General features: G+C 37.9%; 1 protein-coding gene across 4 annotated transcripts; it reads left to right on the forward strand.

Annotated features, from left to right (window-relative positions):
* Positions 1-12,952: 12,952 nt before the first annotated feature.
* Positions 12,953-24,982, forward strand: LOC148029508 (protein TWIN LOV 1-like). Of its 4 annotated transcripts, none has more exons than XR_015692433.1 (8): positions 12,953-14,089; positions 14,482-14,695; positions 14,789-14,853; positions 14,954-15,033; positions 15,657-15,715; positions 15,888-15,951; positions 24,127-24,209; positions 24,498-24,634. XR_015692433.1 is itself a non-coding variant. In XM_087688342.1 (7 exons), exons 1-7 carry the CDS (start codon positions 13,432-13,434, stop codon positions 24,681-24,683), a joined length of 1,326 nt encoding a protein of 441 aa, XP_087544468.1. In that variant the 5' UTR covers positions 12,956-13,431; the 3' UTR covers positions 24,684-24,982. The 4 variants fall into 4 exon arrangements, 2 of the variants coding, with proteins under 2 accessions (XP_087544468.1, XP_087544469.1); XR_015692434.1 differs by having other exon boundaries at positions 12,956-14,089; positions 15,660-15,715; XM_087688342.1 differs by lacking the exon at positions 24,127-24,209 and having other exon boundaries at positions 12,956-14,089; positions 24,498-24,982.
* The last annotated feature ends 287 nt before the right edge of the window (positions 24,983-25,269 follow it).

A 25,269-nucleotide genomic window follows, 5' to 3' on the forward strand; every position in this document is an offset into this window, starting at 1 on the left:
AGAAGAATCAACATGGTCAGTTCAAATAATGGATAATAATTCTTATCCAATGAATTGAGCTAATACCTCCTTAAACATGGGATGAGAAGCCAGCTTACTTGAAATTATACACCTCACCATAATGATATTGCAAAAAGGAAGAATATGACCATATTTGAGACAGATAGATGCATGCTAAAAGACAAGGAACTTGCCAATTGGTATTCGGTTGAAGCAATTGATATTACTTGCTACTTGATAATAAGCAAGCCACCTATTAAAGTACTAAAACACCATATGAAGCCTTTTACTGATCCGAACCTCAAGTATCTCACCTCAAAGTGTTTGGATGCTTAGCTTTTGCTCATATTCCTGATGAGAAAAGGAAGAAACTTGATGAAAAGTCTAGAAAGTGTTTGTTGGATATTGTGATGTGAGCAAATTTATAAGCTTTATAATCCAATAAAAAAGGAATCTTTTGTATCAAGGAACGTAGCCTTTGATGAGAATGGAAGCTAGAAATCAATTCGATCCTCGAGTTTGAATATATGCTCTTCCATGCCTTTCAAATGTAGGTACCAAAAACCAAGGAAGAAAACATTATTGATGAATTGGAGGAAGAAGATGAAGAGCATCAAAAAACCTTAAAGAAGTCTACAAAGGCAAAGAAGGACACCCCACATACTAACATATCAAAGAGGTAGAAATTTAGACTTTGAGCAATGCAATATTGCTCTTCTCGCCTGAGTTTTACAACATGATGAACCTACAATGTACAAGGATGCATGTAGTAGAAACGAATGGAATGATGCTATGGATAAAGAAATGTCTACATTGCATAAGGATGATACTTGGGATTTGTGTTAACTCCCAATGAACAAGAAAGTCATGGGATGTAAATGGATCTACAAGCTGACAAGAAAAGACAAATTTGATAGCCATAAACCTAGACTAGCACAACTAAAGGATTTACTCAAGAATATGATATTGATTATGAAGAGACTCATGCACATGTAGTAGTTAATATGAGCTCCATTAGGTTATTGATCTCTTTTGCTACTCTTCACAAATAAAAGTTATGGCAAATGGATATAAACAATGCCTTCCTCAATGGATAGCTTGGGGAAGAGGTCTACATGAAACAACAAGAGCTATGATGCATCATGCAAAGAGAATTTGATATGTGAGCTAAAAAAGGGCTTGTATGGATTAAAGCAAGCTCCAAGAGCTTGGTATGGAATAATAGGTGATCATATCAAATGTCAAAGATTTCAAAAGAGTAATGCTAACCATATTCTTTATTGCAAGCTTAAAGGAAATGATATTGTACTTGTCTTGTTTTCTCTAAATGATATTATACTTGTCTTGTTTTCTCTATATGATCTCATTTGGATAAGAACTAATGATACTTTGGTAGAGGATGTATATTCTAAACTCTCCCATGAGTTCGAAATGAAAGACCTTGAATACTTCCATTATCTTCTAAGTATTGAAATTTATTGGATAAACTCAATAGATATTTTCATTTCTCATGAGAAGTATCTTGAATCTATTCTTAAAAGATTTGGTATGGCTAGCTCCAAAGCTATTTATACACACATGAAATCAACCCTTAAGCTAACTATAAGGATGAAAATAGTGCTTCTTGTGATGTTACCACATATAGGCAAATCATTGGTTCCCTCATCTATTTGACTATTATAAGGCTTGATATTTGTTTTGTAGTCAATTTACTTGCTCAATTTAAGTAGTGATCAAGGATGTCTCATTGGGTGGTAGCCAAAAGAGCACATAGATTTTTGAAAGATACTCAACATTGGGGTATTTTCTATGCAAGTGATAAGTTAAATTTACGTGGATTTAGTGACTCTCATTATGCAATAGATTTGGTTGATAAAAAAAGTATTAGTTGGTAATGCTTTCTTCCTTGGAAATGGAGCAATCTCTTTATGCTCTAAGAAGAAAAATATAATCAATCTCTCATCTACAAAGGTTAAATACAAGGTCTTAACTATAGTAGCTTATGAAGCTATATGGTTGAAGACATGCTTGCAAGTTCCGTGGACCCTTATGAAGCTATATGGTTGAAGAGATGCTTGCAAGTTCTGTGGATCCTCTGATCCCACTCTTATCCTTTATGATAACATCTTAGCTAAATCATTAGCAAAGAATTTAATTATGTATCAAATGACTGAGCATATTGAAGTGAGAGAGCACTTTATTAGGGAAAAAGTACATAATGGTGATACAGTGTTGCATCATTGCAATATTAAGGAGAATGTGGCTAAGATCTCATATTAAAGATCTAAGCAAATAGCTTTTCTACAAACATAAAGTAGGAATTGGCATGATGGATCTTCCCTTAAGGAATTTGAGGAGTAAGGGAAGGCTAATAATGGATGGCATCAAAGTCTTCCTACCATTGCTCATTTCTTTAGATTTCATTTATATTTTCAAATTGTTTTGAATGATGTTGTTGAACTTAAGGGAACGTGTTAAAGTGTGCAAGCCCACACAATCTCTTTACAAAGGTATGCATAAGACGTATAATCCACCTATGAATACAATTTTTGGTAGTACCAACGCGTGGGCATGAACAATGGAAAGTTTCCTTTGATCAAGGAGAAAAATCTGCTTACCATCTTTGTAGAAATCAGATTTGTCTCTCAATTGAGCCATTGAGTAGAGTTGAGTGTAGCCCACACTCTTTACATTGTGCCTTCATTATATATGAGTTGATCAAGCTTCTCTCTACTAGTTTTGGACTTGAGGATCATCCCATTACTTATGCTTGGCAACCATAGATGCCCTTTTGTTGTGAAAAAAGAGTTTAGTGCTATTATCAAGCTTGTGTTCTATATCCATTTTAGAGTCGATTGAGACTAGTACTAGTGCTTTACTCTCATCTCAATATGTTTTACAACCACTCTTTACTAAACAGTCAATTCTATCCAGACTATTTTAAAGCATTGTTTGACCACTAAAAACTAGTATCCAAGCACTATGTAAGACATTATTTAAGCATTATAAAAGTAGTGAAAAAGCTATGAAAAAATACTTAAATAGAGCTCATTGTTTTGGTTGAATTGAATCTTTTAACCATCTAGTTTTTTCTCATATAGGAACACTATTAAAAAATTAAAGTGAATTTTACACAACATTAGTTCTTTATCTCTACACCTTAAACATAGATACTCAATTCTTTTGATTAATATACTTGGTTAACTAATGCACAAAATGGTATATATGAGAAAACTATTACACTAGGGACATCTTGACTATGCATGCATTGGAATATTTTGCAATGGCATATGTAAGAATTGTGTGTCACGACATTCTATATATAAACCAAATCATGAGGTTGAAAAATATGATAGATTAACATGCTCATACAACTACAGTACTTATGAACTCCATCATATGATATTCAAACCTTGATTTATTTTCATGGTAAGTCCTCAAAAATAGTATTAACAAATAACTAATCATTCTTTCTATATGTTAATGCTAAAAAAACCCTCATTTGGACCACTTGCATTGGGAATTATGGCTTTTTCGATGTGAATTGGTCATCCCCAAAAGGATTCTCAACAATTAAGCCTCTCGATGACTTTTACACGAAAATGAAAAAGAGCAGAGGGTACATTCAATAGTGTTACATATAGTGATGTTTCAAATGCAAGCTCTAGCACATGTATACTTTCTACAGGGAATGTGAGTGTGGACCTCAATGTGAGGTTAAAAGAGGAGAAATACTACAATTGTATGATGGAATACAATGTCAACATAATGCAAAATATATAGGAAATTAGAGAATAATATGAGACTCACTTGGATGTAGTTTTGGAATAAAGGATTAGTTGTTGTAATAAAAAAGGCAAAAGAGTCAGCATTGTATATCAAGAACATTGAAAAGGTTTTGCAATACATGATAAATATGGAAAACAAAGATGTTAGTGTAAGATATATACACGTTTTAATATTATAAATATTTTTGCTAATATTAATAGCACAATTCTCCAATAACTATTATTGGAGACTCATGAAAAATCCAAAGAACATCTTAAAGTAAAGTTCCTATGGGTAGAGAAAGAGCAAAGAACAAATTTATATTTTGATACACATCGCACAACATGGATTAAACAAAGGTGGACATTTGCATAGATCAAAGTGTTGTCATGTATTTATTTGCCATCATCAGGGATAAGCCTCTTTTGGACTTCCAAAAGAATGTTGATAAATTAGTATTTTTTGGGATACCGTATGGTCCTAATCATACAAGTTATATATTCTACCTTTCTTCAACATTTATTTATATGTTTTTGGAGACATGCTATAAATACTTGCATGAGAAAGCAAACATCTTACTTTTCGTAGTAGGTTCGCAAAGCCCCAAACCTCCAAAGGGCTTTCCAGATCTACCCCCTTTTCCAAACCTCCCTTTTTCAATCAAAACGCCCTCCCCTCCCCTATTTCTCAAGTGTAATCTCTCGTTTTCTCTTCCCCCTCCCTTTTTTCATTAAAAGCCCCCTCCCCCTCCCCCCCCCTAGGCCCCTCACCTCCCATTTTTAAATTAAAACCCCCTCCCCTCTCTCTCACTTATAATCTTTATCTTTCTTTTCCCCCTCCCCTTTTTAATTAAATTCTTCCCCCCTCCCCCCCTCTCTCTCATGTGTAAGGCCTAGGTTCTCTCTCTCTCTCTCTCTCTCTCTCTCTCTCTCTCTCTCTCTCTCTCTCTTAATTAAATCAAACTCCTTTTTAAATCAAAAGTCTCTCTCTCTTTAAGATTAAACTTTTTAATTTAAACTTTTATTTTAATTAAATATTTTTTAAAAATTTCAATTTAAAGATTTTTAACATAGCTTCTCACACACTTTGTGTGTGTGTGTGTGTGTGATCAAACTCCTTTTTAAATCAAAAGTCTCTCTCTCTTTTAGATTAAACTTTTTAAGTTAAACCTTTATTTTAATTAAATGTTTTTTAAAAATGTTCAATTTAAAGATTTTTAACATAGCTTTTCACACACTTTGTGTGTGTGTGTGTGAGAGAGAGAAGAAGAAGACGACGAAAAAGAAGACGGTGGAAAGAGGAGGGGAGGAAAGAGAATATTCTTTTTTTTAAGTTAAACATTTTTCTTCTCTCTCTCTCTCTTTAATTAAATAGATTTTATTTTTTAATTTAATATTTTTAATATAGTTTTTTAGACTACAATATTATTTTTGTTGTAGATTCGAAAAGCCTCAAACCTCCAAAGGGCTTCCCAAACAACCTACTCCCTTTTCCAAACCTCCCTTTTTCAATCAAAACCCGCTCCCCTCCCCCCCCTCTCTCTCTCTCTCTCTCTCTCTCTGTGATTAAACTTTTTAATTTAAAATTTTCTTTTAATTAAATATTTTAAAAGTTTTTTTAATTTAAAGTTTTTGGAACATAGTTTTTCACACACTTTGAGAGAGAGAGAGAGAGAGAGGAAGAAGAAGAATAAAAAGGATAAAAAGAAGAAGACGGAGAGAGAAGGGGGGAAAAGAGGAAAAAGAATAGTCTTTTTTAAAGTAAACATTTTTCTTCTCCCCCTCCCCCCTTTCTCTCATGTGTAGGGCCTAGGTTCTCTCTCTCTCTGAGTTAGATTAAACTTTTTAATTTAAAAATTTTAATTAATATTTTTAAAAGTATTTTTAAAGTTAAAATTTTTTGAATATAGTTTTTTGGATTACTATATTATTTTTGTTATAGGTCCGAAAAGCCCCAAACCCCTAGAGGGCTTCCCAAACCTATCCTCTTTTCCAAACCTCCCTTTTTCAATCAAAACTCCCTCCTCTCCTCTCTCTCTCTCTCTCTCTCTCTCTCTCTCTCTCTCTCTTAGATTAAACTTTTTAATTTAAACTTTTCTTTAAATTAAACATTTTTACTTTTTAATTTAAACTTTTCTTTAAATTAAACATTTTTAAAATCTTTTTTTAATTTAAAGTTTTCGAATATAGTTTTTCATACACTTTGAGAGAGAGAGAGAGAGAGAGAGAGAGAGAGAGAGAGAGAGAGAGATAGAAAGAGAGAGAGAGAGAGAGAGAATAAGAAGAAGAAAAAGAAGAAGAATGATAAAAAGAAGAAAGATGGAGAGAGGAGGGGGGAAAAGAAAAGATAATAGTTTTTTTAAAAATTAAACATTATTCTTCTCCCCCTCCCTCCCTTTCTCTCATATGCATGTGTAGGGCCTAGGTTCTCTCTCTCTTTCTCTTTCTCTCTCTCTCTCTCTCTCTCTCTCTCTCTCTCTCTCTCTCTCTCTCTCAATTAGATTAAAATTTTTAATTAAATGATAAAAAGAAGATATAGAGAGGACGGGGGGAAAGAGAAAAGAGAATAGTTTTTTTAATTAAATATTTTTATCCTCTCCCTCTCTCTCATGTGTAGGGCCTAGGTTCTCTCTCTCTCTCTCAATTAGATTAAACTTTTTAATTTAAATATTTAAAAAATAAATTTAAAGTTTTTTTGACATAGTTTTTCTCACACTTTGAGAGGGAGATAGAAGAAGAAGAAGAAAGAGAAAAAGACAAAGAGAGAGGGGGAAAGAGAAAAGAGAATAGTTTTTTAAATTAAACCTTTTTTATATAGTTTTTGACTTAGAGAAAGAGACAGAGAGGAAATATATAATTTGAAAGAGTGAGAAAATAGGGGGAGAGAAAGGGAAAGAGAGAAAAGAGAAAAATAGAGAGAGAAGAAAAAATATATAGAGAGAAAAGAGAGCGAGATAAAAAAAACTTGAAAGAGAAAGAGAGAGGAAAAGAAGAATAAGGGAAGAGAGAGAGAGAGAGAGAGAGAGAGAGAGAGAGAGAGAGAGAGAGAGAGAGAGAGAAATCGAGAAAAATATACAAAGAGCAAAAAAGAAATAAGAGAGGGAGGGAGAGAGAGGGGGAACATGGAGAAAGAGAATTATAGAGAGAATAAATATAAAATTTAAAAGAGAAAAAAAAATAAAGGAAGAAGAAGAAAAAAAAGGAGGAGAGAGAAGAGAGGGGGAAGAGAGGAAAAGTGGAGAGAGAGAGAAAGAGAGAAGAGGAAGAAGAAGAAAGAGGAAAAGAGGAAGAGAGATAGGAAAAAAGAGAAAAGAGAGAAATCTTTTTTAAATTTACATATTTTTTGAGAGAGAATGAGAAAATATAAAATTTAAAAGAGAGAGGGAGAGAAGAAAAAAAGGAAAATTAGGAGAAGGGGAGTAGAAGAAAAGGAGGTGGAGAGAGAGAGAGAGAGAGAATAAAAGGAGAGAGAGAGAGAGAGGAGAAGAAGAGAGAGAATATAAACATAAAGAAAGAGAATTATATATAGGAAAAAGATAAATTTTACATACTTTGAGAGAGAGAGAGAGAGAGAGAGAGAGAGAAATAGAGGAGAAAGAGAGAAGGAAAAGAGAGAGAGAGAGAGAGAAGAAAAAATTAAAAAGAGCATGAAGAGAGAGAGAGAGAGAAGAAGAAAGAAAGGAGAGGGAGAGAGAGAAGGAAAAGAGAGGAGAGAGGGGGAATAAAAGAGAGAGAGAGAGAGAGAGAGAGAGAGAGAGAGAAAACCAAGAGAGGAGAAAAAATAAACTAAAATAGAAGGTAGAGAGAGAAAGAGAGAAAAATTAAACATAGGGAATTTGGGGGGGGGAAGAGAGAGAGAGAGTAAATAAAAAAATTAGAAATAGAGAGGAAAAAAGGAGAGAGTGTGAAAATGTTGTATCTAGAGCATGGCAGGAGCTATGGAGGTTGAAAGATGAAGATTAATTTCATGTTGGCATGGACAATGAGTAGACAACTATTACACAAGTGAATTGGGTTCCAAGATGAATCCTTAGACTCATAAAGACAATCTTGTGTATTGGACTGACAATGACAATAACACTAATTGAAAGAGGAAAGCATCATGATATTGCATCTATCATTATGAAAGTGATAGTCAAGTACAATGCTTTATAGAAGTTTGGTTGTTCCACTCTCCTCACCATGCATATGAGATTCATGATATCTCTTCATGGATCAACATCATTTGTCATTTCTCAACACCCTCCCTCAAATGATGAGTCCCTACACTTGCTGGCTTTTGCTCCCCCTACATAGTCATGGCCCAAGAGACTAGCTCATAGGTAGCCTAGTCAAGTTAAAGCTTGAAACTTTACATCTTTGGCAAGGGTTTTTACAAAGCAAATCCACTAAGGAAAAAATAGAGATTTACTATGGAAAAAACATATGAAAGATACAATAAAAATTCTTTAGAACAATTTGTTAGAGTTGTTGGTGGGGAGGTGTATTCCTTTGCATCCTTGCTTTTAACTTTGCTTTTTCCATCAAGTAGTGAGTGCCTCAATATCTTTAAGTGAGAGACTTGGAACATTACTTAGTGTGGACACAAGATTCTCATATAGATCCTTATTTACACTTGCAAGTAGTATGGCTATTACTTCATCTTCATCAATATTTTTTTAAAGAGTTGTAAGCTGGGTTTTTAGACTCTTGAACTTGTTAAAATGTATGGTCATGGAATCACTGTCTTTTATATCCAATTTATAAAACTGCATGAGTAATTTTACCTTTGAATTCTTTGCTTAGGTACCAAAAATCCTGTCAAGTTCCTCTCAAGTAGTTCTAGCATCTCTAATGCCAAAGATATGATGTAGCACATTATCACTTAGTCCCTAGGAAATGATGCCTAATGCCTTGTTATTCATCTTCTTCCATTCTTTGGTTTTTGGCTATTGCAAGGATCCCACTTTTTGAATCTTCTTTCCCACCATCTACATCACCTTCATCACCTTCATCATCTTCAAAGAGATCCCAGAGGTCTTTCCTCATGAGATGGTACATGGTCTTTTTCTTCCAGGCATGAAAGCCTTCACAATTGAATTTAGCTATTTGCTCAAGTTCACTCATTTTGAAGGAGGTCTTACCATGAGTGTACTCGGGCATTGTCTATCCTTTTACAAGGGGGTTAAGACTTACAAGAGATTTGATCAATTACAATAAGTATATGAGATGGGATAAAAAATGAGTTATTCTTGAGTGAGCTTATGATCCAAGTGCTAAGAATCACTAATGGAGTGTCAAGAGATACTATGCCTTGAAGACCCGATGTTGAGCTTGATAGTTGATGCTTGATGTTCCAAATCTTCTTCTTGAGAATTTCTCTTACTGGAAACTGATCAGACCTGAGTGTTTGAGGCTTTAGTGTGTTGGAATGAAGTGGAAAATGAAGTGTTTATGACCTTGAATGTCAATGGTTATGGCTTTTTCTTTTAGGGTTTTGACATGCGACTATCTTTCTAGCTCATGCAGCTCAAGGAGTTTACCATTGCAAGAGATATTGCATAGAGAGTAGGCTTACATAGTGAGCTTCCAAAGCCCTATACTCACAGGGTAAATCACACAGTGCAAGAGACGAATCTGTGTACGGACTAGAATCGGCACAATTCTGAGTAGCGACCTGGGGAATGTGTAATGCTGAGCAGGGAAGAGGTCAGTGTCGTGGTTTGATGTACTAACTTGAAGCGCACTAAGCAGGAGAATATTTTCTCAATTCAAGGCATAAGCTATCTTCTCTTCTTTGGCTAGATTCAAGGCCTCCAAGCAGACAGGGTATTGTTGGCTATGGCAGCTATGAAAGCTCCAATGAAGGCGAAGGTGAAGCCGAAGTAGGAAATGAAGACTTGAGCTAATACCAACCTGGGCAAAAGTGAAAGGGAGCTAGAGAAGTAGAGCGATGAGCTAATCATACTCAGCTGAGCTCTGAAACCATGTGAAAATGTCGGATCTAGAGCATGGCAGGAGCTATGGAGGTTGGAAGATGAAGACTAAATTCATGTTGACATGGACGATGAGTAAACAACTATTACACAAGTGAATTAGGTTCCAAGATGAAAGCTTGGACTCATAAAGACAATCTTGTATATTGTACTGACAATGACAATGATACTGATTGAAAGAGGAAAGCATCATGATATTGCATTCATCATTATAAAAGTGATAGTCAAGTGTAATGCTTTATAGAAGTTGGGTTGTTCCACACTTCTCACTGTGCATATGGGATTCAAGGCATTTCTTTCTAGAGCATACATAATTTGTCATTTCTCAATAGAGAGAAAGATGAGAAATTGATTGTTGAGCAAAGCAACTTCGCTTGCCGCTTTCAAGGTAGAGAAGCTACCATGAAGCGGCCTAGCATTCCGTGAGCGGAACACTAGTAGAGATTAGTGAAAGTTTTTTTAATTTGCTAATGGTAGATCAAAGTCAAATGCATCTAATGATCACCACATGATAATATGTGCCACATATTTATGTGATAATGTAATAGACATGTATGTGATAGATCTATTACATTATTTAAAACACAAAATGGAACATCATAGAGACTATATGATGGGTTTTAGAGTTCTTACAAAGCTTTGGTTTACTAAAAGCTTGTAGGATTTTCCACTAATGAATAATTGGACAAGAGAACAGTCTAGTCAATTGATTTGTTCGAGAGGTTCCACATTTAGTTGGGGTCCAATGTATAGCACAACAGATACATTGGTAGCTAAGGATGCATTGTCTATATTGCCTATCTTTGAGGTAGTAGAGGAAGCAACTCAAAACTCTTATAAATAGTTCAACAATCCGTATAAGTATTAAATTCAAGCCGCTAGATCATGAGCTTTTGAAGGTGTAGGAGATTTGTTGGTTCTCAAGAGAAACAATGGTAAAAAGGCTTTGTAACACTTATGCGAGTTTTATTATGCATATTGATGATAGAAAATGTAAAGTTGTATACACTTTTTATTTTATTTAAGATTCACATTTTTCTTTATTTGTTAGTTGATATGCTATATAATTAAACCGTTTGATATATACTAGTGTTCCACGTGTGCTTCGCGTGCACGGAACGCTAGGCAGCTTTGTGGCAGCTTCGTTCAACAATCCATTTCTCATATTTCTCTCTCCTATTTTTCCTCTTTTTTTAATTTTTTTCCTTTCTCTTTCTCTCTCTTCCCCCTCCCAAATTCCCTAAGTCTAATTTTCTCTATTTCTCTCCCTCTCTTTCTCTGCCTTCTATTTTAGTTTATTTTTTCTCCTATCTTGGTTTCTCTCTCTCTCTCTCTCTCTCCTTTTTTTCTCCCCCCACTTTTCTTCTTTCTCTCTCTCTCTCCTTTTATTCTCCCCCTCTCCTCTCTTTTTCTTCTCTCTCCCTCTTCTCTTTTTTCCTTTTTCTTATTCTCTCTCCTTTTCTTCTCTCTATGCTTTTCTTCTCTCTCTCTCTCTCTCCTCTCTTTTCCTTCTCTCTCTCTCTCCTTTATTTTTTATTCTCTCGCTCTCTCTTTTTAAGTTTTATCTTTACTGTCTCTATAATTCTCTCTACATGTTCCCCCCTCTCTCTCTCTCTCTCTCCTTTTTCTTTCACTTTCTTCCCCCCCTCAGTCTCTCTTAAAGTATGTAAATTTTATCTTTCCCATTTTTCTTTTTCTTTTAAGTTTTTTTTTCTCTCGCTCTCTTTTCTCTCTATTTTTTTCTTTTCTATCTTTCCCTTTCTCTCACCCTATTTTCTCTCTCTTTCAAATTATATATATCCTCTTTGTCTCTCTCTACATAAAAAACTATATTAAAAAATTTTAATTAAAAAATATCATTATCTTTTCTCTTTCCTCCCTCTCTCCATCTTTTTCTCTTTCTTCTTCTTCTTTTTTTATCCTTCTCCTTCTTCTTCTTCTTCTATCTCTCTCTCAAAGAGTGTGAAAGACTATGTCAAAAAACTTTAAATGAAAAAAATCTTTTAAAAATATTAAATTAAAAGTTTAATCAGACAGAGAGAGAGAGAGAGAGAGAGGGAGAAAATCTAGGCCCTACATAGGAAAGAGAGGGGGGAAGGGGGAGAAGAAAAATGTTTAATTAAAAAAAGACAATTCTCTTTTCTCTTTCCCCCCTTCTTTCCTTGTCTTTTTCCTTTTATCCTTCTTCTTCTTCTTCTTCTCTCTCTCTCTCTCTCTCTCAAAGTGTGAAAAACTATATTTAAAATTTTTAAATTAATTTTTTTAAAAAATATTTAATTAAAAAGAAAATTTAAATTAAAAAGTTTAATCTAATTGTGTGTGAGAGAGAGAAACTTTTGATTTAAAAAGAAGTTTGATTTAATTAAAGGAGAGAGAGAGGGACGAGAAATTTAATTGAAAACGAGAGAGAGAAAATAAAGAGAGAGATTATAAGTGAGAGAGAGGGGAGGGGGTTTTAATATAAAAAAGGGAGGTGAGGTGGGAGGGAGGGGCTTTCAATGAAAAAAGAGAGGGGGAAAAGAAAATAAGGGATTACCCGTGAGAAAGAGAGGAGGGGAGGGGGTTTTGATTGAAAAAGGGAGGTTTGGAAAAGGGGGTAAGTTTAAGAAGCCCTCTGAAAGTTCGGGGCTTTCCGATCGGAACCTACAATGAAAATAATATAGTAGTAAGATAAGATTATACCAAGTTTTGTATATTTTACAGTGTGGTCAGTACTATAGGTTTGTAGAGACTAATGAACATGAAAAATCAAGCAAATCGCACATGGAAGTGTTAAAATTATTAAATAAACTTTCTCAAAGAGGTTATACTCGAAAGCCAAATTTCAGAATAGGCATCCATGAGAGGGTAAAATTTTAAAAAGCCTTTTGCACATCTTGATGAGCTCTTCATTAGGAAAAGCCTAGGGCACTCTCAAAAATGAACACTAATCCTCTTTTCCAATCTGTACCTTTCTCCTAAAGTGAATATGATGTGCTATGTTTTTCATTCCTTACCAAAAATAAATAAAAAACATGGCGAGTTAGCGACCTCACTTCGAAAGTCTAGTCAAAACATTCAGGCTGTATATAAGGGTTGCCTTTTGATGTAAAGGTGCTTCTAATTTTAAAAGAGGAGGAGGATAAAAGGGCTGTCACATCATTCGACATCTAAAACAGACTTGGTGCGGCTACCCCACCTCGCCTTCAGACTTGCTGCTTACCTGGGCTGTATAGCAAAAGGCCGGTGGACACCCAAGCAAAAAGCAGGTTTCTGCACCCACTTTCCGACATCTGCCCAGTGCCCACAGCTTCTGCACGATCGATTCTCCACGGTTCAAGAGAGCAGTCCCCAGTTTCTGCTGGATCCACCCTGTTGTGGATTTTCTGAGCTTGAGTAATTGACGGTCTGATGAGTGGCAAGTGGTGCAGGTGCTTCAGATACCTTAGTAACAAGTTAACTGCTGATAAAGATTTCTGTGTCAGCGAAGCCTGCCTCTGTCTTCCTTTGGACCTGGCATCGAATCCTCTGTTCAGTGAAGCTTGGTCTCTCCAATTTTGTGATAAATTGGAGATTCTTCTGGAGCTCACACACCTCAACTTGCGGATGAAATGGAAGGTGGGATCTTTCAGAATTGAACCTTTACCTGTCTTCCTCTGGAGCTGGAATCCAAATCCTCGTTTCCGGGACATTCTTTGGGATAAAGAACCATGGGTCTTGATTTGCTTCCTCTCCAACCCACAGCACAGCAGGAGAGGGCTGTCCGACTCCAATCCTACACCAGTTCTAAATCCTCTCTAGCAGACAAGCTTATTGCATCCCTCGCCGCTCCATACAAGGACTCACTCGATAGCAGCCTCAAGGGCTGCAAGTTTAGCTTCGTCCTCACAGATCCCTGGCTCCCAGACAATCCAATCGTCTATGCAAGTGATGGGTTCTTGCACATGTCTGGCTACTCCAAGGAGGAGGTCTTGGGTCGCAATTGCCGGTTTCTACAAGGTCCTGCGACAGACAGACGAGCAGTTGTTGAGATTAGAGATGCTATTCACGAGGAGCGCAGTTGCCAAGTCACCATTCTTAATTATACCAAGGACAGGGAGCCACTTTGGAACCTCTTCCACATGGTGCCACTGTACTCCAAGGATGATGGAAGAGTGGTCCATTTTGTCGGAGTTCAAACTCCAATAAGCAGTCCTGCAGCTTCATCAGCGAATCTGCATTCTCAATCTTCTCAGGGCGCAGAGTGCAAACGGATTGAGGCAAGCGGGCTGTCTCTCTCGATTGGCACTATGGATTCAAGCTCACAAAAGTCAAACGAGGATAAGCACAGTGCCATCGACCTTGGTTTGACAAAACAGGAACATAGAGGTACAGGTTTAAATTGAGTTGGTTCTCTGTATTAGCTTGTTTTAGCTGTCCAATCAATTGGAACTTAGTGAACTTAGTGTCTGATGAACGAGAGCTTGTCCTCCACTAGCATATTTGTACTTGATGCATCAAATGCTTGATTTGATTGGCAAGTTTGCTCAGTTACTTTACTGTCATTTTGGGCAAACCAAGTTGGGTTGCTTGTTCTCAGGTGCTTGTATTCCTTTTTGAGTCGCCCCTAATTTTCAATGTGCCATGCGCAAATAGAGGTATAATTGAGACAAAGCTCTGAGTTTCTGCCGATGCACTAGCTCTTAGCGTAGTATATGGAACCTTCATGACTGCCTTTTTATATGACCTCAACGTGATTGTTTTTGGGTCAATGGGAGCAGGTCAAGTAGATGCGGAGGATGTATGCCAACAGTCATACATGGAGAAAGCCAAACTGTCAGTCAAAACTTTATTGCAGGAGCTCATGAGCAAATGTAAAGGTGCTGGTCTTACGGAAACAAGGTGCACAAGAGTATCCTCAGGCCCTGGGGGAGAACGGGTGATCCGCTCATCCTTAATGCTGTCACTGACCAAAGTACAGCAGAGTTTCGTATTGTATGCCTTTCTGCAAATAACCTTGCTGCTCTCAACTGAACTATGGATCTGCTTCATCCACTAAGATGTAAGCATATTGCTGTTTTCTTGCAGAGCAAATCCTCACCTTCCTGATATACCAATAGTTCACGCCAGTGACATGTTTCTTCAACTTACTGGTAAGTGAAGAGAGCAGCACTTTGGAATTCTATTCCATGTTTGAACATGAATCATGTGACATTGACTTGAGCATGGAAACTCTCTTGATGATTGAGACAGGATACAGACGTGAAGATGTTATTGGCCGCAACTGCAGATTTTTGCAGGGTCCTGGCACTGACCAATGTGCAATCCAGCTGGTATTTGCAATTTCATTATGCTTAACTTTCATAAGCTAGCCAGTTAGTCGTGTAATGCTGTGTATATCTTTGTTCCCCCTTAAATTTTGGTAGGGGAGAAGATAATTCATTCCTCTCCCTCGGCATGTAGGCAAAAAAGCCTAAAGGTCTTTTACCAGAGTTGCCTTCTATTACAGTATAGCTGAAAGGCAACTTATAGTGTCCTGTAAAGAAGATATTCATAACAGATTCCAAGATATTGCTGGTCTCTTCTGCAGGCTCATGGTGGTCAAGTTCTTGTGAGTGGGCTCATGTTGGTAGTGTGGTATTACCATCCTAAATAGTTCTGCAAAAAGTGGCTGCAGAGACCCTGGTTGTTTGGTTCTTCTTGTTACTCTTCTTATGCTTGTTAATAAGTACGTCTTAGTATTCCTGCTTTATTAGGTTATCTTAAGTCCTCCTTGCAGCTGCAGTATTGTTTAGCAGGGTAGGTTTACGACATGGTTTCTGTAACCATTGAGGGAAAAATATGGAAGAAATTTGAGCTTATAATGGCAGGAGTTGTTTCATTCTCATATTCAAGAGTCTCCCTCCACTTGTGCTAGCCAAGCCATAGAACTGTAACCAAGTCAATCTTTTTGTAGCAGATGTGTGAATCATTGAATGCGGAGAGGCCCTGTACAGTTAAACTTCTCAATTACAGGTACTGTGAGATTGATGACATTAATTATTCAGGCATTTATCTAAATTTTTAGATTTTTTTTTGTCCTTGTATTAATCATATGTCTAGGTTTCTTCAAATATGCTCCACATGTCCTTTGCTTGTACTAATTGTTGGTATTTAGTAATTGATTATTTCTAGCAATGTGTGACAGAAAGGACCAGACACCATTTTGGAACCTGTTATACATTGCTCCTGTGAGGAGTGCTGGAGGGAAGGTATTTTGTAAATTCTTGGCTAATTTTTTTCTTTCAAAATCAGATCACAAATTACAGCTTGTTTATGCCTGCTAGCTTCTTGAACTCCATGAAATGAAAGTTATTATGTGTGAGGTTTAAGCATTACACAAGCCCTAATCTCCTTGTTACTTCTGTTCTTTCAATACATTTATGCACTGCCATTCTGGTCAGGGGTGTTGAGTAGGTGAGGAAGGTCTTTGTAACACCTTGGCACTTGCTATGACTTGTAGTAATAGGGGTCTCTAACCTACCGCACCCCAAAAGTACTTATCAACCAATTTGATGCAAACATTTGCTTGAATTATACCCATGTTGATGGTGCTCTACCTTGCATCAAGAGCGTGGAGCACCACTGCAATGCATTCCCCTTTAAGAAAGTGTCTATCTTCCGAATCTAAGCATCAAACCAATATTGCCATACATAGGGTTTTGCATATAACTAGCCATACCCGAATACATTGGGCCTTGCACACCATGCATTGGTTGCTGCATACCATAGGGAGTTGTGCCATATATTTCTACATGCGGTTCTTGACCAACCATTGCATGAAAAATAGTACTATCACCAAAGTATTCTAGCTACCCATCATTCCTCATTGTCCCTTGTAGGAGCATTCAAAAATTGAACGAATAGAGGATCCTTTGTCAATTCAGGAAAGAGATTTGTTGTTGTTCTCATCGGATTCTTGAAGTGGTCATCAAATTCCTCTTGTGGCTTACCCTTGGTGGTCATCAACATCATTTTGCCTTGAGGGCATTGCATCTTGCCCAACAACAATATTTTCAGCTTGTTGTCCATCATGTGAGCCTTGTCCATGATTGGGCATTGCATTTTCTTGTTCCTAACGTAAATGTGCATATTGAGAGGCACTATCACTGATTGATTCCATCTCATTGTATGGAGACATCTTGTTGTAATTACTCGGTTAAGTACCAACTCAACACAAGCACAAAGCTTTGGCTTGCAATCAGGTGCCTTGGGCCCACCAATTCAAAGGATTGAGTGTTATCTTGGCAATGGAACCATGAAACCAGCCTTCCATCTCGGAGAGGGTGGTAAAAGCTAATCAAGCACTTAATTACAACAATTAAGAAATTAATATAAACTGAAATGTACACATTATCATAATAATCTTGCACATTGGACATCCTGTTGGCTCAAAAATTGGTGCCCCATGTGGTATTTCTTTAATTTGTATTGTATTGGATGGAGTACAATTGAGATCACAACGGATTAACAAGCAATTCGGGCCAATTGCCCCTTGATCTTCACCCGAGACTTGTACAAATGGAACCACAAACTGGCTAAATGTTGCCCCAAATCAAATGGGATGGGCTAACATTTGAAATTCTTGACAATTTCTTGCATTTCAGCTGCTGATTTCAATATACGATGCCTTTAATTGATGGTACGAGTCCTATGGTGGTTGTTAAAACCTAATTTCTGTAGGGAATCAAGGTTTATAGTAGAATCCTCACTGTTGTCCACAAAATAACCGAGAATACCTTCAATTGTTTGAGAAATGCTGAGATACTCCGAGGATAAATAGGAGAAGGTGAGAGAATACTGAGATGAGATGAGAGAAAAATTTGAGCTTTCTTAATGAAGAAAACCCTCCATTCTACTTGTGCCTTCCCTAGCCTACAAATAAATGCAGTCGCGTGCTGCCTGGAATCTAGAAAATGTAGGCGCCAGTCTCTTGATGCTATTACCAGTCCTTGGGAAGTACAATTTTGCTGTCACGTGCCTCCTAAGGGTCTCTAGTTGCTGTTGCCTACCTCCAATGGCTGAATTTTCATTACAGAATTGATCTGCAACACTGTCTCTCTCTCTCTCTCTTTCTCTCTCTCTCTCTCTCTCATACACACACACACTAGCTTGATGCATTGAATGAGCCTCCCACCAGTTTAGAATTAATTATCTTTGAAAATTAATTTAAGCTCTTTTGACCCTGCCCAAAATTAATTGTGCCCATCCACAATTTGATTGGCTAGGCCATTTGTAACCCCAAGTGTTCTCTAGCTAATTGACCCTTACTAACATGAATTAATTAATGAATGTCTAGTCCCTAGTATTACCACTGACACTTATTGGCCAATTAATTGTCCTAGGGCTAAAACTAACACCAGTTGTTTAATATCCAAAATCTAGCTGGCATAACTTATCTCAACTTTTGCCTTTGACATCCACTGCCTCCTCGGGGTCCTTGGCTTGTTACCACGAAATAACAGCCATGTGCATCACATGTGCCTTACAACCTTGCACATTTGATTATTAGATTAATTAAATGTTACTAGCAAGAGTAAAGCATCTAAAAAATTTCACATTGTCATGACAATTATCTACATATTCCTATTTACCTCTATATATCATTTCTTTCATTATTGACACACTTGCAGGTGACATGCTTTTTGTTTTTTGATTTGTGAGCTAACGATCGCTTTTCCCTAATGTGCACTATCTTTCGTTAAAAAAGAAGAGAGTAAAGAAGGTTCAAAATGGTTAATGCATTGCCTTTGCAGGTCCTAGGAGGCCATTGAATAGTTGACAAGTGTCCTTTGTTCAATGCCTTGGACTCTCAAGAACCCAAGGAAAGATAATCATTGCTTTTACTGTTGAGAGAGAGAGAGAGAGAGAGAGAGAGAGAGAGAGAGAGAGTGTGTGTGAGTGAGAGAGCACCAGACAGTGAGTAAGAGTGGGATAGAATGAAAGTGCAAGTGTAATAGGTATTAAGTAAGTTAGACGTATCCCTATTTGAATTGGAGTTAATTTAACTCTAGAGTCTAGTGTTACTACTTTTAAGTCTAGACACAATATGCTTTGACACTTAAATAACTGTCCACACCACACAAATTACATTGGACAATGCCCAGAATTGGCAAATTCTTACACCCTTTTATAGTACCAATGTGATGAAAGTATTGGAAAATCAATCACCAAAGGGTACCAAGTTCAAGGACTTTCAAAATGCCTCAAACTTCTCACAAGATGGTGCTTCGGTAAAAATGTTGGCAACATTTTATTATGTAGGAACATACATCAAGCTGATCTCTCCTGCATAGTATCTCTCTCTAACATAATGGTAATGTACCTCAATGTGTTTCATGCGAGCATGAAACACGGGATTATGTGCCATTGCAATAGCATTTTGATTATTAGAAAGAATGGGCATAGGACTCTCCAATGAAATATGTAGATTAGTCAACAATCTGCACAACCATACACAATCCACTGTTGCTATGAAGGCTGCCCTGTGCTCAGCCTCACAAGACGAGGTAGCCATTGTAGGTTGTTCTTACTTGGCCACGAAATGCATAAGGAGCCCAGAAAGAAAGTGTCTACTAGTAGACTGTCTAGTGACTGAATCATCAGTTCAATTTGAATTGCTGTAAGCATGTAGGTGCAAGTCTCCGCCTAGGAAAATAATAATGCATATTGAAGGGAAGAGGGTGCAATGGGAGCGCGAGTCAGAAGTGGAGTAGCAATGCTGAGAGTGAGAGAGAGTGAATGCCAAGATGAGTATACTAGATTGTATCAGTACACAAAGAATAAAGAGTGTATTTATATATTAGGATAGAAATAAGGGTGTGTTCACACTCGTATAACTTTACATGGAGACGAAGGGACTTTACACCCAACAACCTCCCACTTAAGGGCCCGAAGTGGTACCTTTAAGCTAACCAACTCCCACTACTGAGATGCAATGCTTATGTTGAGTCTTTGCAAGACTCTTAGTGAGAATGTTTGCGTGGTTATCTTGGGTTTTGATCTTATTGAGTGTGACAAGACCATCATCCGAGACCTATCGAATAAAGTGGTATCAAACATCTCTGTGTTTGGTATGTGCATGGAACATGGCAATGTAGCATTCTTAGCTGGACATACTGCACTTTGGCTATTACAACCAAGCATTGGGGTACGTGAAGAAAGATCAAAATCCTTGACCAGACAGCCAAGCCAAAATAGCTTCCTTAGAAGCTTTTATGGTTGAAATATATTTAGTCTCTGTAGTACTCAGTGCCACAATTTTCTATAACCTTGAACACCAAGAGGTAGCCCCACCGGCCAACATAAAGACATACCCACTGGTAGATTTCCTAGTGTCAAGATCTCTTGCCATGTGCGAATCACAGAATCTGTGCAACTCTAGTATACCCTTTCCATAGCATATACACTTCTCTTGTGTATCTTTTAAGTATTTGAAGATACATTTCACCGCTTCCCAATGTGGCTTGCTAAGGTTAGACATGAATCTACTAACTCCTCCCACTACATGAGCAATGTCAGGGCGAGTTGCAACCATAGCATACATCAAAGATCCACGGGCTAATGCATAAGGTATACCCTTCATAGCACTAATAACTGCATTATCCTTTGGGCAATTAGCTTTGCTAAGCTTTGTATATGGCAATAAAGGCACACCAAGAAGCTTAGCATCAGCCATATTAAACCTATCAAGTACTTGGCTAATGTGCTTGTCTTGTGAGAGAAACAACTAGTGCTGCCCTCTTATCTTTTAATGCGCATGCCTAAAATGCGTTCAGCTGCCCCCAAATCTTTCATAGAGGAGGCTGAACTTAGCTGCCTTTGAAGAGCTTCCAAAGTACTCTTATGCTTTCCTGCAATCAACATGTCATCCACATATCAGGCCAGCACAATAAGACTTCCATCATGTAATACCCCTCCCCCCCCCCCCCCCCCAATTTTCCGCTAAAATTATTGCAATTTTTTTTATCTCCACTCCCCCTTGTTGATGCAGAACAAGTGGCCGGGGGAAAGGGGGGGGGGGAGGGGAGAAGATAACGATGATAATGATGAAGGGGGAGGCCACATGGCCTACCACCCCCCTGGCCATCTCGCCCAGTCCGCGGCCACTTGGGGAGTTGAGAACCCCCCCGCTACCATGCAAACGCTGACAGGTGGTGGGTGGGATGAGACACCATCACCACCATCACCACCACCCCATACCACCTTTTCCCCCACCTTCCCCCCCATTATAAAACCACTATCCCTCTCCTCCATCGCAATAGCAATAGAAGAAGATGCCACGGCACGCTCTCTTTGACGCGAGAGAGAGAGAGAGAGAGAGAGAGAGAGAGAGAGAGAGAGAGAGAGACTTCTGGAAGGTTCCAGAAGTCCCCTTTCATAAGAGGGGTTTATACGCACAAGCCCGCATTGCATACAACCCCACCCTCCATCACTTGCTCTTGTTCGGGAGGCCTCAATTGCAGAATCCTTGCTCCCACTTTGCGGAATTTCTCAGCAAGGATAGGTAGTCCATCAAGGTCCTCTACCAAGAACGCACACAGCTAGGCCGTTTTCCGAGACGCCTCGATTTATCAATCGAGTCCTTGGCGAGGGATAGTACGAATCTTCATCTTAGTCGAGAGATTCATAAGCTGAAAATATGGCTCCAAAACAAAGAGTGACACACACCAATGGTAATCCTGCATCCAACAATAGAGCCACCGGCTAGGGCGTTGCAGTTCATACAAATACAATGTTGGGTATGAACAACTCATCTCTGAATACCTAGGTACTAATTGCCATCTCCTCTATTCATTGAGTCATAGATTATATCTCCTTGGCATGCGCATGAATTCATTTAAATGAGTAGCTTGAATTTATTTTTCAATGGTTAATGAGCTCGTAGGAAATCGTAAGATAATTTTTTTCCGCATAAGGTCCACCATAATTATAAATGACCTTGCATAGATTTATGCATATGGCACATTGAAATTCACACAAATCCTTGTACCAAATAAAATCATTGAAAGGGATAAACTTTATCTGAAATATTTGCAAAACCGAGTTTTCAAATGCATGTATCAAGAGAAGTTAATGGCATCTAGATGCTATGCGATAAATTCATACATAACATAAATAGCATATAAGGTTCCAAAGTATTGTGGAATCCTTGTTCTTGCAAATAGTAGTTATGTTTTCACCACATTGAGGGTATATGTTGCAGCTTGCATGCCTGATGGATTGCATGGTAAGCAACCTAGTCAGTCTAAAAGAAATTCATTTTAGAAACTCTAGGTCTTTGCCCAAGCTCTTGCTAATATCATGAACTGAGAGCTCAAGTTTAATAGTTTGGGATCTTGATGATGTGCGTAGTTAGTACAAGCAATGATCATAAGGATTAAAACTAAGATGCCTTGAGATCCGACTGATAACTACTATTTTTATCAATCCAATTCGGATTTAGGCTAGATATAAACAATGACTCCAGGCCTCAAAGACAAGTGGAGAGCTCAAGGATTAGAAAACCCTAAGTCAAATGATAGACCGATACTTTTATACTTGTTTGGGAAGAAGGTTGGGTTGTCGATCAATGTAAGTGATTAATAGAACTTACATCTTGTAGAGTGTATGAGACCTTATCATATGCCTTAGCCAAAGGAAGGGAGTGCTAAGAAAAATTTTGCATAGTATTGCTCTCACATCCGAAAGGGGAGAGCAAACACGAGGGAAAAGTGATTTTGTACTTATTTGCGCACCTTTTGAAGAAATGCAATGGTCTTGATGATTGATCAAACATCTGTCATAATAGTTATGCTTTCAAACTAATTATTAATTGCGGTTTTGGACAATTGTCCAAGTGCTTGATTAGTTATATAATTTCATGGCGGGGATCTGTGATAACAAATTGTGGATAAAGGAATGTTTTCTTGGAAGATGATATTAGGGCTGACTACCTTGACTATGCCTGACTCTTAAATGAATGAATTAAGGAAAGGTTCTTTGCAAAGGTGGATCACCTCCATGATTGCACTGCGGATTACCCAAAAAGGGCATTGCTCAATTCATGGGCTGAAGGTCGAGTGGTGAAAAGGCCAACCACGAGAATAATGTTTCCTCCTAGGCAGCTTGCGGGTCAGGGGAGTCCTGGACACCCCTTGCCAAGTCCAGAATGGAGTTGAAATTTAAAAGTTATGACAGAGCCTAAAAGTTTGTGATCTATCAATGGAACTGAGGATGGAGCTCATTGCATAAACCTGCTTTTGAATGGGCAACCAAGGCTGCAAGAAAGGGAGGGGGTTTTAAAGAGCTTCAATGCATGTTGTTACTCAGCCATCATATGGGGAGGCATTGGAACATGCTCATCAGGGGTTATGAGAGGTGGTAGAGGTGAACTGCCCATAGGAGGAGGGCCTTCAACTTCAAACACAAGTTTCAATTTGTCTACTCTTAATTAACTGGGTATCTTGTTTATACTTGAACTTGAAGCAAAAGCATGTGTTTGAATTAGAAATGTTAGTGTAATGAGTGTTCTCTTGATTTTTGGAAATGAAAGGGATGAAATGGAATTGCTGTGCTGCATTCTAATGGTTTAAATGAGAAGGAAATGATAAGAAGTGGTCTAAGCATTGTATTATTAGATCCTAATCAGTGAATATTAAGGAAGAGAGAAGCTTCACCCATCATAGGCAACCCAAAAAGAAAGTCCCCCCTAGTTTGTTGCCGTTGGCTGAGAACAGATCAATTGGCCTAGTGGACAAGCAGACTTATCACTCCACCATGAAATCCAAGGGGCATTTGCTGATGTATATGTCCTTTATAATGAGTCAATCTGCCAGGACAAGCAAAAACATTTACTCTTTCTCAGTAGGTTTGGCTGGTCTCATGGAAGCCTTGAGCTATGATCAAGTGATGCCTGATTTGCAAGTGCTTCTGTCAAGTGGATGGCTCAACTGTGCTAGTATCTAACAACTCCAGAGAGAGTGAATCTCTTCTTTCAATACCAAGCTTGCATTTGCCTTTCCATATTCAGCATTCATCTTCCCAAGTCTCATTTCAATATCAAGAGTGAGAGAATATATTACAATGTAGTCTTATGTAAATGGTAAAAGGTGGAGCAACTGGGCTGCATTTATTCTTGAATGTTTGATCTAGATAAGTACCTTGCTTTAACTTGGACGTGATGCTATGATCTGCTCATATTAACGTGTGTGAAGAATATGGATGTGATGCTATGGTCATGGTAACATGTGTCAAGGATCATAAGAGAGTGTCAGGACAATTCTTTTCTTGTCATACGTGGATTATACGTTTTAAGTGTCAATCTGAAGCCGCCTTGGTTAGTGAGTTGTGGCATGTATCTGGCATTGGTTGTTCTTGGAAAAACATGAGGCTATGTTTTTAAACAGGCAACGGGGAAATAATCTACTAGGTGCTTCCCTTCACTTGCCTCAGATGACAAAAATACACAGAAGTGTTGAATTTAAATATGGTAATGACTTTCCTCTGGCAATGACTTTATCAGAAAAGGTTACCATCCTTTACTTGCCGCAATTTGTTACAATTTAATACATTTCTCTTTGGTCTCTATGTTCTGCTGATGGTTTTAATTTATGCTCTGTTTCTTCTCCACTCTCTTTGATCCTTGACGATGGCTTTTATTTAACTTTGTCATTTCTCCACTCACTTTGAACCTTCCTCTAAGTGATCAAGGATGGTGCTCGTGGCATTGCAATGTCTGATTTTGCTCTAATGTATGTGCCTTTGGTGTCCAATGCAGGTTGCTCTTTATGTGGGGGTGCAGCTTGATGTAACAGCAGCCCACGAGGAGGCATCATCCTCAGAGGGGTTGGCTCCTGACATGAAGCAGCTTGGAGCTGTTGGTGCAATCAAAGTTGCAGTGAGAAGTTTGCAAGGAGAAGGGCTCCGGCGTGTGCTGGAGGGTACCAGTGGATGGCACTCGTAGTAGTGCAGCATCCAAAAACACTCGCTGGCAAAAGGCATCTTTTCCAGGTTTTTGTGATTGCCTGGAGGCTGGGAACAGGAGTTGCCTGCATAGAGAAACATTAATGTGTGCTTACATCTCTTCAATCACACTTGTCTGGCACAAGTAATACCTTTGTACGCAGACCTTTAACTGCACCGTTTAGTCTCTGGAGCATGTACATCTGAAAGTTATCAATGTGAAGTTAATGGAAACTGTGTGAAGAAATAGATAGCAACTTTGTGAAGAAATAGACAGCAACCCTTTAAGGTAGTATATAACACTTTACATCATATTGCAGATATGTCTTGAAAGGTAATGCTGTGATGGCTGTTGTATTGCTCTCTCTCTCTCTCTCTCTCTCTCTCTCTCTCTAAATCGTTGAAGTACTGTTTTGTGTATGAGAGACTTCAGAGAGACCACGTAATAAGTAGTTTTGAAAGAGACGTATGCAAGATACGAGGAATTTTATAGACACCTTAATGTGGTAGGGATTTCAATGTATCACATGAAAAGAAAGCCCTCTACATTTGTATTTTCAGTAGTGAGAATTTATGTTCCAATAATG

Source organism: Lygodium microphyllum, chromosome 11, assembly GCF_053477565.2.
Source record: "Lygodium microphyllum isolate KBCC chromosome 11, Lygodium_microphyllum_v1.1.10, whole genome shotgun sequence".
Taxonomy (NCBI): Eukaryota; Viridiplantae; Streptophyta; class Polypodiopsida; order Schizaeales; family Lygodiaceae; genus Lygodium; species Lygodium microphyllum.

Excerpts from the sequence above, each read along its gene's own strand:
- LOC148029508 (XM_087688342.1), top strand. The coding sequence starts at position 13,432 with ATGGGTCTTGATTTGCTTCCTCTCCAACCCACAGCACAGCAGGAGAGG. Across the intron at positions 14,090-14,481 it reads GACAAAACAGGAACATAGAG|GTCAAGTAGATGCGGAGGAT; the intron begins GTACAGGTTTAA and ends CAATGGGAGCAG. Across the intron at positions 15,034-15,656 it reads ACCAATGTGCAATCCAGCTG|CAGATGTGTGAATCATTGAA; the intron begins GTATTTGCAATT and ends ATCTTTTTGTAG.